The sequence below is a fragment of the Ascaphus truei genome, chromosome 3 (assembly GCF_040206685.1).
Source record: "Ascaphus truei isolate aAscTru1 chromosome 3, aAscTru1.hap1, whole genome shotgun sequence".
NCBI classification, from domain to species: Eukaryota; Metazoa; Chordata; class Amphibia; order Anura; family Ascaphidae; genus Ascaphus; species Ascaphus truei.
In genome coordinates this window covers 231,592,561-231,604,737 of record NC_134485.1, presented here as the reverse complement: position 1 = coordinate 231,604,737, position 12,177 = coordinate 231,592,561, and the positions used below count along the sequence as shown (strand labels likewise).

At 43.4% G+C, this 12,177-nt stretch overlaps 1 protein-coding gene across 3 annotated transcripts in view; it reads left to right on the top strand.

Moving 5' to 3' along the window:
- LOC142489467 (uncharacterized) overlaps positions 1–2,164 on the top strand; it is an 81,228-nt gene extending 79,064 nt beyond the window's left edge. The window contains exon 11 of one of the 3 annotated variants that reach the window (XM_075590292.1): positions 946–2,164. In XM_075590292.1, the coding sequence (XP_075446407.1) occupies positions 946–1,003 (58 nt within the window). In that variant the 3' untranslated portion in view covers positions 1,004–2,164. The remainder of the gene's footprint in view (positions 1–945) is intronic. The other 2 variants (XM_075590291.1, XM_075590293.1) reach the window with 2 other exon arrangements.
- Positions 2,165–12,177: the final 10,013 nt, after the last annotated feature.

The following is a 12,177-nucleotide window of genomic DNA, read 5'->3' as shown; positions in this document are numbered from 1 at the left end:
CCTGCAGGGGATCGCATCAAACTGCTGCCTCCTTCCCTAATAGGCAGAGAGGGCTCAGGGGGTTGGAGGGGGGGAGGGCATCACGATGCTAGTGCTCCTTCAATGTGTTGGCAGAGCGGGCTCAGGAGGGGGTGGGGAGCGTGTCAAAATGCTGGCGCTCCTTTCCCTCCTGTGTCTGCAGAGCGGGCTGGGGGGTGGGGGGTGGTTGCATCGCGGGGCCGCACATGGATGGCCCGTGGGCCGTATGTTACGCAGGCCTGGGTTACAGTGATGTTGGCTACATCTGTAATTCATCAGAGCGCCCGCTAGTTGTTAGCTCAGTACATATGCAAGAGGCTGGGTTGTACCCGATCACTTGAAATAAAGTTGCTGCATTGTTATCTGGGAGAAGGAAAGGATTCCAATGCGCACGGTCTCGTCAGGATTGGAAATATATAAAGAGAAGAAAAAACGCAACATCAGTGTGGTTAAACTTAGTAACCGAAATGCCCGTTTGATTTCACGAAATGTGAGTGCAATACTTTCTTTGTTCACATTGCTGTATACAATATCACACTTTTGTGTTTTTTCTTCTCTTTATATATTTCCAATCCTGATGAGACCGTGCGCATTGGAATCCTTTCCTTCTACTATTCAAGTGGTTTAGAAGGAACCCACTTGCTATCCGGTGCGGCACCCATCAAGGGAAATTATATTTATTATCAACATTGCAACTATTAGTATCCTTTTCTGCTCACAGTATTTTTTGCGCTTGTTTTTCCCCCTATCTTATCATTGTTATCTGGGAGGCACCTCACTTCTCCCTAATAATGTGTGCAATATGTACTTAATATACAGACACACTTTCAGAGAATAACATCGCTTGTAGCATTATTATGAGCTTGGTGAACAGTGCGATAGTGATTCGTGGTAATATTTATGTTTTTTTTTATTATTATTCAACAGTAAACCCAACAAAGGAGTATTTGTAAATTTCAGTAAACTTATCATGGCCTGGGATTAAACGCATCAAGCTTTCATAACTTAAGGAATCAGTCCCGGAAGAAAACTGCATAAAGTGCTACAGGATATCTTAGACAATGCAGATGTAAGATATGTAATTTCTCTGGATGTCAACAAATGTATTTTCTCTGTACTGTTTGTTTATTAACAAATGTAATACAATATGGGTGTTTTATTAACCTCGAGAGTTCATTGCAGGGCTCGAGCACTGAAAGTATTAAATATTGATTCCAATTTAAGTAATCTAAGTTTATTGTTGGATGAACTGGTTATGTCAATGAACCATTGCAGTTTTACTGAACTTACTCAATTCAAAATGTATTCTCTTATTTATTTTTATTATTATTATAAATTCCCGTTAATTCATTTTTTTCATCCTTCATTGTGGAATTATCCAGTAAATGTCTCTTCTAGAGAAACGCAAATGCAATTCTCACTACTAAAAAATATAATGGTTCTCTCACTTTCTTTTTTCGCACCTCCCCAGTTCAACTATATTTTAATTGTTTCACAATATAATCGGGATTGAAATACAATAAACATATATAATTTGTGAATGTAGAATGTGGACACTTTTTTATACTACTAAGGGAATTATTAGAGCATTGAAAGTGAACAATTAGGAAGCAGACCTAGTGCTGTACAGAAAGAATGATTTGCTTTGTGTTCTAAACAGTACCTACCGTAACCTGTTCACTATGGTGACATTTCATTTCAGGGCCCAGCACTGTAGTACAGTATTTAAGGCTACGCTTATAGTGCCGGCGAGACGTCGGTGACGTCAAGCTACGGTCGCTGGAAAAATCAAATTTAGATTACTTCCAGCGATCGCGACCAAGCCGTCGCGTCGCGCTTACTATAAGCGCATGCGTCGGCGGCAATGCATTGGTTTTGACGCGACGTCGCGTTGCTGTCGCCGTCACTATAAGCGCAGCCTTAGGGTTATGAAGCATTTTCTGTGGTTTGTATTTCCATTTTTTTTCCACACAATGTACAGACTTATGTAGCCAGGTCACCTCTGGCTACCCGGTTCTCCGTTTCCCCGCCTTACCTCCGCTGCTGTGGGGGGCTGTTGCGGGTGGCGACGGGCTTGACGGCGGCTCCATCTTCAGGGCGCTGCAATGTTTGTTATGCACGCGTGCAAGGCTCGCGGCGGCCATGTTGTGATTGGCCGCGCATGTGAAGTATGTTGCGCATGCGCAGAAAAGTGCAGGTGCACTGGCCATTACAGGAAAGACACCGCGCAGGGACTACAAGTCCCATGAGCCTCAGGGGAATGTCACATGCTACGGCTTAGCCAATAGGGTGGCTGCATTTGCAGTTAAGGCAGTTTGTAGCGCGAGGGAGCTCGCGCTGACATTTAAAAAAGGGACAGTTTAGTCAGTAATCAGTTGAGAGGGACAGGGAGGACAGCGAGGAGAGGCAGTTGTAAGAGATAGATAGTCCCCATACTTTTTCATAGGAGTATCTCACAGCTTCAGAGTCTGCAGTTCACATGTTGCTAGGCAACCAGTGAGGCTGTGAGAAGTATGACAGTTAAGATTAAGGGCTGGGACCCGCTGCGCTCGGCGGCGCGAGCGTTCCCCACCAGCAGGGGAATCCTCCCTTGCCGGTCCCAGTCCCCCCTCGCTGACGGCTCACTACGCACTGTGACGCGTCAGCCGGCAGGGGATTCAAGAAAATTGTGATCCCGACCGGTGACGCGTCACGTGGTGCGCTGATGAGCCAATCAGCAGCGGGAGCGGGAGCTGTCATTAGGCAGCTTCCTACTCAAGGGTGTGTGTTTGTGTGTGTGTTTTGTGGCAGAAGGGGGAGGGAGCTGCTTACCTTACAGCAGCCCGCAGCAGCTCCCTCCTGCAGCCCGAGCCCGTGGAGGGAGGGGGGGAAGTAGCGGGTCCCTCCGCTCAAGCCACGCCCCCTCCCGCTCCCTACAGACCGCATATCGCGGTCTGTGTCTGTCAGTGCCCCGCATGTCTGCAGTGCGGGCGCGCTGACTGAGGGAGCGGGGCCTTACCTTTAGACAGTTGAGAGGGACAGTTTAGGCAGTTGTCAATTGAGGGGAGGACAGGCAAGGAGTGAGTTATAAATTAGTGAGATAGGAGTTAGGATTAAGTTAGTAATTTAGAAGTTATTAATATAGAAGTTAGTAATTTAGAAATTAGTGAGTTAGGATTAAGTTAGTAATTTATGAGTTATTAATATAGAAGTTAGTGAGTTAGGAGTTAGTAAAATAGTAAGTTAGTGACAGTTGGAACAGTGATGACCAGGGATTGCTAAGGGAAGACTGCCTGGGATCCCAGCTCCTGGGAGGCACATACAAAACCAAGAGAATAGAAGTAAGCCCTTCCTGAGTGATATTCAGGCTGAAACAGTATTTTGGGATGCAGTGTGCTAGAAGCTAGGAAGCCCCAAAAAATTGTGGTGGACTAGATGCCAAGACTGATCCAGAAGTACTTACCTGAATGGGAAGGGGCACTGAGGGAACTTGCCCTGAAGAGAGCATTATACAGGAATCCTGTCTAATGAGGTATTGTGCTATATAAGATAATAATTGATCCTGTGCAAGCCTGGAGCTAGTGTGTGCCTGTCAATAAAATACCTGTGAGTTGCAAAAGATCCTGGCAGCCTATATGATCATAATAAAGAGAAAGCGCCAAATTCAAGACTTTAAATTTTTTTGTGCCAGTTTAATCACTTTCATCGTAATATTTTTTAACTCGCATCATGAACTAGAATGGTTTGACTACATGCAGTGACCTTGGATTACGTTAGATTCTTGCTCAGTCATACTATATGTTAGTTTGGAGGAAACAAATCTTTCTCCTTAAAAAAAAAACATAAGAAAAGAAACAAAGTCAGTGGATGATCACCCAGAATTAGTGCTTCTTAATAATTGGTAAAAGAACAGTGCAAGGCCTATAAAATACCAGAAAGAGCACTTTTTAGTCCCTTCAAGAACCATGTCCAGTCAGGGCCTGTCAGGATATCAAAGAGATGAATAGAAAACTTTGTTTTGGGCCCAACAAAACTCTAAAAAGGGACAGCTCCTCTCTGCAGCTCTCCACCCTTACACAAACTGACAATAAACAGACAATATTATATGGGGCAGTATGTGCGCATGTTTGAATGCTCATGTGTGATGTGCCTATCCACTGAGTCGTCACCCTTATTTCGGCCCCGGGTTCTAAAAGTTTGCATGGCCCTGGTCGAGTGAAGGGGCATGGGTGTGGCATGTCTTCATGTGAAACTTTCTGCATGTGCAGTCATCGATCATTAATAATTTTGGTAAGTGAAAACAAATAAATTGATACATGTATTTGCTTTCCCCTACTAATTAATTACTAATGATGGATAATATTAAAATTATAACCCACAACACCGCTGTCTTTCACTCTCCCCTCAGACCTCCAACTGCAAGCTATTTTCCTTCCTTCATTTCACCTCAAAACGTGGCTTACTATTTCAAGGTTAAGGTAGATTCCATTCATTCAGACATACCCTCTGTATTCTCATATGCTTACCAACTCTCCTTCTGCCTCTCTCAGTCACAGATGTGGTATCCTTTTGTCCTCAAACCTGTTGCTTGCCCTGTAATTGTTACTCACCCACATTTTCAACGCTGCCATTACCTTTCCCACCTTCTTCAAGCATGCAATATTTACATCGATTTTCAAAAATAACAGCCTGGAGCCTACATATTGCCTCCAAACTCCTTGTTTTGTCTTGCTTGCTCTAACATCTTAAGTTCTATTCTCTCATATACCGCCCTGAAATCAGCAGAACAGTTGAACATGGGTCAGTTATGGATAAGACCTACTGTGGACAACCCTCGTCTCCTTCACATCCTCCATACTCTTGTCATCCATAACAAAGCTCTATCCTGGATTTCCTCTTACTTCTCCCATCTGTGTCTCTTTTGGTAACACTTCCTTTTCCTCTGTCGATCTCTCACCATCTCTGTGGGGACACGCAAGGGATCTGGTGCCTCTTCTCTTTTCTCTCTACACTCACTCTCTAGATAACTTTATCGCATCATGTATCATATCTATGCTGACAACACACAAATTAACTTTTCAGCCACAGACCTTACACTTGCTGTCCAGGCCATAGTCTCTGAATGTCTCTCCACAATATTATCCTTTACGGCACGCTCTCGAATCAAACTTTACATGTCAAAGATGGCGCTCCTCATACTTCCTCTAATGCCTGGCACAATTGCTCCATTCTGCAATGGCACTGATAAAACTGTCCAAGTTGAACAGTTTGTCTTATAGTTTTTATCTGCCTCCCTTCAAGATCAATACATAATTATTTATTATAGGTTGTGTAAGATGTCAAGATGTCTGGCATTCTGAAAGACAAGTCAAAGGACACCAAAATACAAATTTCCTCAGATCCGTGTGTAATAACGGGAGTGGTAATATGTGCATCAGTGTTTATATGGTTGTTTTGTGTTGCTGTCATTGCATGTTCATTGTGTATCATTTTACATGTGGAATTATTTTCGTGGCTTTTTGTCTGTGATCTGTATTTATGACCATCGTGCTTCTTATATGAGTGTGTGGGTGTGTGTCAGATTTAATTGGGTATATGTCATTGTGCATTTGTATATGAATGTTTGTTGTATATGTCTCATTGTTATTGCATTGTTTATCATTCTGTTTGGCATGCTTCACTCAATACCGATTCCCAGTCTCCCTTCCCTTGTCCTGTGCCCTATGGAATGTCCACTCTGACTTACAAGGCTCTGCTTCTACACAACCTCTTCGGCTCTCACTCTCCACCTCTTTGCCGTAACAGAAACCTGGCTCTCACAACATGACTACTGTGGAGGCTGCTGTATCTTATGGTGGTTTCTCTCTCACACGCCACACCCCAGTGGCCAGAGTGAAGGGACAGGACTGCTCCTGCCAATATAACCTCTGCCCTATCCCTCCATCTGTTTCTCTCACAGCCAACCTCTACATTCACCTCCTCCTTGACTTTGAATGCTGGCTTAACTTCCTTCCCTCCTCTTACAATCCTATCTTTTACTGGGGGACTTCAACTGTCATATTGATGATCCTTCAGTCTCCTTGGCTTCTCACCTTCTCTCTAATCTCCACAAATGGACAAAGTCGAGCACCCACAAGAAAGGTCACTATTTAGGCCTAGTCTTTACTAAAAACTGTTCCCTTTCTTATTTTTCTCTCAGCTGCTCTTTGACCATCACTCACCACCAATCATTCCCCTCAAACAACACCTACCTGTTCTACTTGCTACTGTTGAGACCGTCGCTGTAACCCACAGCATTGGCTAAATACAGAAACAGTTCCTTCACACTTGCACACACTCCTCTGAATGCCTATGGAGGAAATCTCACACTCGGGCTGATTTTCTGCACTATAAATGTCTTCTCTCCTGTTTTAACTCTGCTCTCTCTAAGGGCAAACAACACTACTTCTCCTCACTCATGAACACTCGGAGAAAAGACAGTGAAAAAATGTAAAATGGATTTAAGATGGAAATTGCTCTTTCATGTAACATTGCTGTTGGCCTTCTGGGGTGGAGCAGATTGTTGGTTGACTACAAAGTAATTTTTATAAGTTAATGTTTAGTTATTGTAACAGGGGACTTATCCCTGTTCAGTAATGTGCCTTTAATCTAGCAGTGTGGTGGTTAACTTCTGGTAATTAATTACTAAACACCACCTGCCTGATTGAGATGGCTTACAAAAGCCTGTCTGTTCAAACAGGAAGTGAGAACTCTTTAGCTGACACCTGAGCTGAACTTGGAGACACACTTGTTTTGAGCTCTGCCAAAAGTTAGCAGAGCTGCTTTCAAGACACAAGGCCCAAATAAGACTTCTAAACCTGGATGCTGAGTTTCTGTGCACACTCCGTGCGGTTCCAGGAGAGCAAAGAAGCTTACTCTACAGCTGATAAACAGATAAGACTTTCATTATTAAGAGACTGCTTATATCTGCTTATTTTCATGCTATGTTTGGGGCTGGGGAGAAATGCTTGACTAGGGAGATGTGAATTGGTTGCATAGTGTTTTCACTAGAATTACTCCCAAGTGAATGGAAGCTTTGTTCCCCCCCCTGTGTTTGGATAATTTTCCTGATAAAAAGGAACAGGCACAATAAAGCCTATTATAATTTCACATTATAACGCCTCCTAATGGTGTACCTCTGTGAACGTCCGTCCACATATGGTCGTCAGAAGTGGTACTGATTTTGAAAATAAAGGTTGCCACACCGCATAGGGCTACCAGCTGTGAATGGAGTATATGCAGAAAAGTGTGAAATTGATACAAAGACTGTGCTGAAGCAGGGAAACTTTTACAGACGGTGACCGACGCAAGGTACTGATTCTGGGAATTTAAAATGGCCGCCCAGCTGAAGTCAAATACAGACTCTGCAAAAATGGGGAAGAAAATGTGTTCCTGGTGTAAAGAACCGCACCACACAGAGCAGTGTCCCTTCAGGCCTTATTCAGACGATGAGAGAATGCATGCACAGTACTGCTATTATTGTAAAACTTACCCAAGGGAAGAAAAAGTCTACAGAGATGCCTGTAAGAGCTGCAACCTCTACAAGAAAAATATGCCCATCTGTAGGACTATCACAATTGGGGGTTCTAGCAAATACAGTGGCAACAGCTGCAATAGCGCCTCCTGAGGTCAGGAAGAAAATGACACCTGATAGCCTAAAAATGGAGGATAAGATGCAGCGTTCCTGTAATGAACCCTACCCCACTGAAGAGTGGCCCTTCCAGTCCAATAAAGAGGAAGACATCTCTTACGGGGAAACCCGAACCGAGTCACACCCACAAAACACCCCAAGAATGGTGGGGGTGCCTGAACTCGGCACGAACAGAAAAGACCGCTCCCTTTGACGAATATGATCAGCAGGAGACAGAGCGGGAGAAGTGGATCACCGAATATTTCCGTCAGCTATTACAGTTGCAAGAAAAGCCGGGTGGATCCAGTGACGCTGCTAAAACTTCAAATGAAGATGGAGACCCCAGTATCCCTGAAGGGACGGTGTCATCCAAATCAAAAAGGAAGAAAAAGAAAAGCGGTTTTTCACTTACCGTGGAAGTAACAGACACATCCGCAGATCCTGTGGAGAAAAAGGGGGACCGAGATGCCCTGCAGGCTTGAGAAAATGGAGAATTCGTCCCGCGTATAACTGAATATCCAGAGGGCCCAAGGCAGAAGTCGTGTACCCCAAAGAAGTGTCTGTCCGGTGCCAACAGTGAGGAACCCTCAACCAGTCATCCCAGGGAAGCGGAGCCGGAACCAGTGAGTGACGATCCCTTGACCAGCCCTGAAGACGCCCTGAAAATTGCCAGGCGTGACTGTGATTTACTCCGTGAACAATTGAATCAAAAGAAAGATGGTTACGCGGAGCTACTGAAAAATAACGTGAGGCTACAAAAAGATGTGCTCACAATTTACTCTTTAGCCAGGACAGAATTGGACGATCTCAAGACTGAGCTAGATACTGCAAAGGCTACTATTTCCGCCATGGATGAAAAGCAGAGCCAATCTGATAAAATGGTGGCTACGCTAAAGCGGAAGTATGAGGAGGCACTGAAGCAGATGACAGTCTTCCAGCAAGAGGTTCACACTCTTCGTATAGAGCTGAATGCCTCACAACAGGAGATCAACAGTGTCCGGATAGAAGTGGACGTATCTCAGAAAGAGGTTCAGACACTCCACAGAGCACTGGATGCCTCACATCATGAGACCAACAGCTGCCGCACAGACCTGGAAGTTTCCAGAAAGGAACTACACAGTCTCACTGAGGAGCTGGACATTTCAAGGAAAACTATCCTACATCTTAACTTAGATCTCAAAGTCTCTCAGAAGGAGCTTCAGAACTTAAACCTGGAGATGGAAGTCTCACGCCAGGAGACAGCCCGCCTCCAAGCAGATGTGCAAAAATGGAAGGTGGACTGCAAGGAAGCCCTGAATAGTACAGAGACTGAAAAAAGAGAAAATTTAAGATTAAAAAAAGAAAATTCTGAGTTGACCGAATACGTCAAGGGAAAGAATGAAGAGCTGCAGGCTCTTAAAGAAATAAATAAACTTTTGAAAGAGGAAATGTTTGAAGCAGAGCACCGACTGCAGAACCAACTGCAAGGTCTGCGTACACACCTCCAGTATGCTGTGGAGAAGCAGCAAACGCTGCAGGAAGAAAAGCTGCAGGCTGCTAAAGAGGTACAAGCGCTGCAGGAATGTCTGAATACCCAGTACGTCCTCACAGAGCAGTATGAGGAGCTAAAAGCCACGCTGCATGTCTTCAGAGCATCATTGGAGGCGGAGCTTCGATACCAGGTGACTCTGTATGAGAGGGAGCGTGAGAAGGCTCAGAAACTGGAGCAAGAGCTGGAGAGACAGAGAGACTGTTCCATTCCCTTGAGTCAGTACACCAAGGAGAAAACAGACGCAGCGGCAACCTTGACGACAAAAATTACAGAGCTCCAGAATATGAAGGAGACTGATACATATTCCTCCAATACGGAAAAAGGTATTGGCACTGCCCAACCACCAGTATCCCACAGTAACTAATGCCCGTGAGGACAAGGGTACAGTGAGAGTTGGGGACTCCACGCAACTTCAAAACAAAAATACGAAGTTTGAGCCACCAAAGAAAGCACTAGCCAAACCTACAGCTGCCCAACAGGCAACAAACAGAGGTAGGAGTGCAGAATCCTTAGCTGAAGAAGCTGAACTGGTGACTCCGTGGTGTGGAGAAGCTGCAGAAAGACTGCTTCAAGAGCAGAAAACTCCAAGGGCTAGTCCTAACTGCTCTACAACTGTTGCCATACACTTTGTCTACAAAAAGAGGAGTGCCCGACGCAACAGAAATCTCAAGACCGCGCAAGCAATAAGAAGACTTTACGTGGAAAAAGTCCTCCTCGAGCGACTGAGGAGTGCTGATCTCAAGCACCTTCGGGAGGAGACAAAAATAAACTGGAGAAAGGGCTGCAATCCCAGCAGGACAGAAGGTTCTCTTCCTCCATCCACTCTCATTCAAGTCACAGATCTCGATTGAGAGTGGAAGGATGGGCTTTGGCCGTGGTAAGCCCGAGCTTCCCACAAACAGGGGAGGTATGTAACAGGGGACTTATCCCTGTTCAGTAATGTGCCTTTAATCTAGCAGTGTGGTGGTTAACTTCTGGTAGTTAATTACTAAACACCACCTGCCTGATTGAGATGGCTTACGAAAGCCTGTCTGTTCAAACAGGAAGTGAGAACTCTTTAGCTGACACCTGAGCTGAACTTGGAGACACACTTGTTTTGAGCTCTGCCAAAAGTTAGCAGAGCTGCTTTCAAGACACAAGGCCCAAATAAGACTTCTAAACCTGGATGCTGAGTTTCTGTGCACGCTCCGTGCGGTGCCAGGAGAGCAAAGAAGCTTACTCTACAGCTGATAAACAGATAAGACTTTCATTATTAAGAGACTGCTTATATCTGCTTATTTTCATGCTATGTTTGGGGCTGGGGAGAAATGCTTGACTAGGGAGATGTGAATTGGTTGCATAGTGTTTTCACTAGAATTACTCCCAAGTGAATGGAAGCTTTGTTCCCCCCCGTTTTGGATAATTTTCCTGATAAAAAGGAACAGGCACAATAAAGCCTATTATAATTTCACATTATAAAGCCTCCTAATGGTGTACTTCTGTGAAAGTCCGTCCACAGTTATGTCAATAAATCTTTTTTTATATGGCTTGTCATTGTCTATATTTGAAAATGGGTATTGTGCATCCTGCATGTGTGTCGATAGGTATGGGTCTGTGTCCCCTGTATTTATCATTTTATGTGTTATTGTTTCAATATGTGCATATGTAATTGTATGAATTAATGTCATTGTGAAACTGCCTGCCAAAATGGCAGAGTATTTAGAATGGCATAATATAATAATCATTGATTGTGTCATTGTACGTATCATTTTGTTGGTGTTCGTTTATAAATGACATTTTGTTTCGGCTGTCTGTTGTGTTTGTCTGGTCATAGGTTATTTTCTGTGTGTTTGTTGTGTATGTTAAATCTGTCAGGGTATGTTTACCATGGTGTGACAATTTTAATGGGTAGAAAATGTTGAACGGTCTAATTCTGAAGAAATTATGAATGTTATCATTGATCAAAATATTCAAGTGTTCAGCTTTTGATTGGAGAACATGGTTGAAAATGTAGAACATTCTGATTGGTTGATTTAATCAAGCAGTCTGATTAAAAATTGAGCGTTCAGATTTGCCAATATAAAGAGATTTCTGATTGATTGGTCAATACAATCAATCAGAAATCTCTATTTATATTGGCAAATCTGAATGCTCAATTTTTAATCAGACTGCTTGAAATTTTCAACCAAACAGAACCCATCACATTTTCAATCAGAATGCATGATTATATTGACCTAAGCACTCACCATTTTCGACCAATCAGAATGCATGATTATATTGACCTAAGCACTCACCATTTTCGACCAATCAGAATGCATAATTATATTGACTAATCAGAAGGCACATAATTTTCAACCATCCAGAGCAGGTCATCCTAGAAACTGCTGCAATTGAACAGATCCATTTCTGTGGTCTCTGAGGACATTGAACGATAGATCTTTAACCAAAGAGACTGTGCACACAAAAAAATAAAGGGCAAAATAGAAAACATGAAACCAGATTCCAGAGTGCTTCTTGTCAAATGATGTACAGATGTAGCCAATATTATTGCAACTTGTGGTAAGTTGCAGTGGGACATACAGTACACAACGCACCAGCAGAAACCAAGGAGGGGTTGAGGTTATTGGGTTTCGGGAGCACGCCACAGTTTGCAAAAACGTTGCTGGATAGCTGCAAACAGATGTAACCAATCGCTTATCCAAAAATCCAGAGCAAACACTGCTTATGTGAAAAACAAAATCTTTACATGTATTCATTTTTATTTTTTTTTCAAATTACGTGCTCTGGATTCTTGTTATATAGCTGTCACAATGTGTCCACCATTGTGTAACTGTCAATTAATGCATTTTTCTTCTTACACGAACCAATGGGCTTTCTATAATCAGTGTTTTTTAATCAAAGTTCCTTAACCAAAAAATGTTGGCAACCACTGTTCTATATTATGAACCCCTTCCGAGCTGCTCATTCAGGAAATATTAAACTCAAACGTTTCTTTACAAAA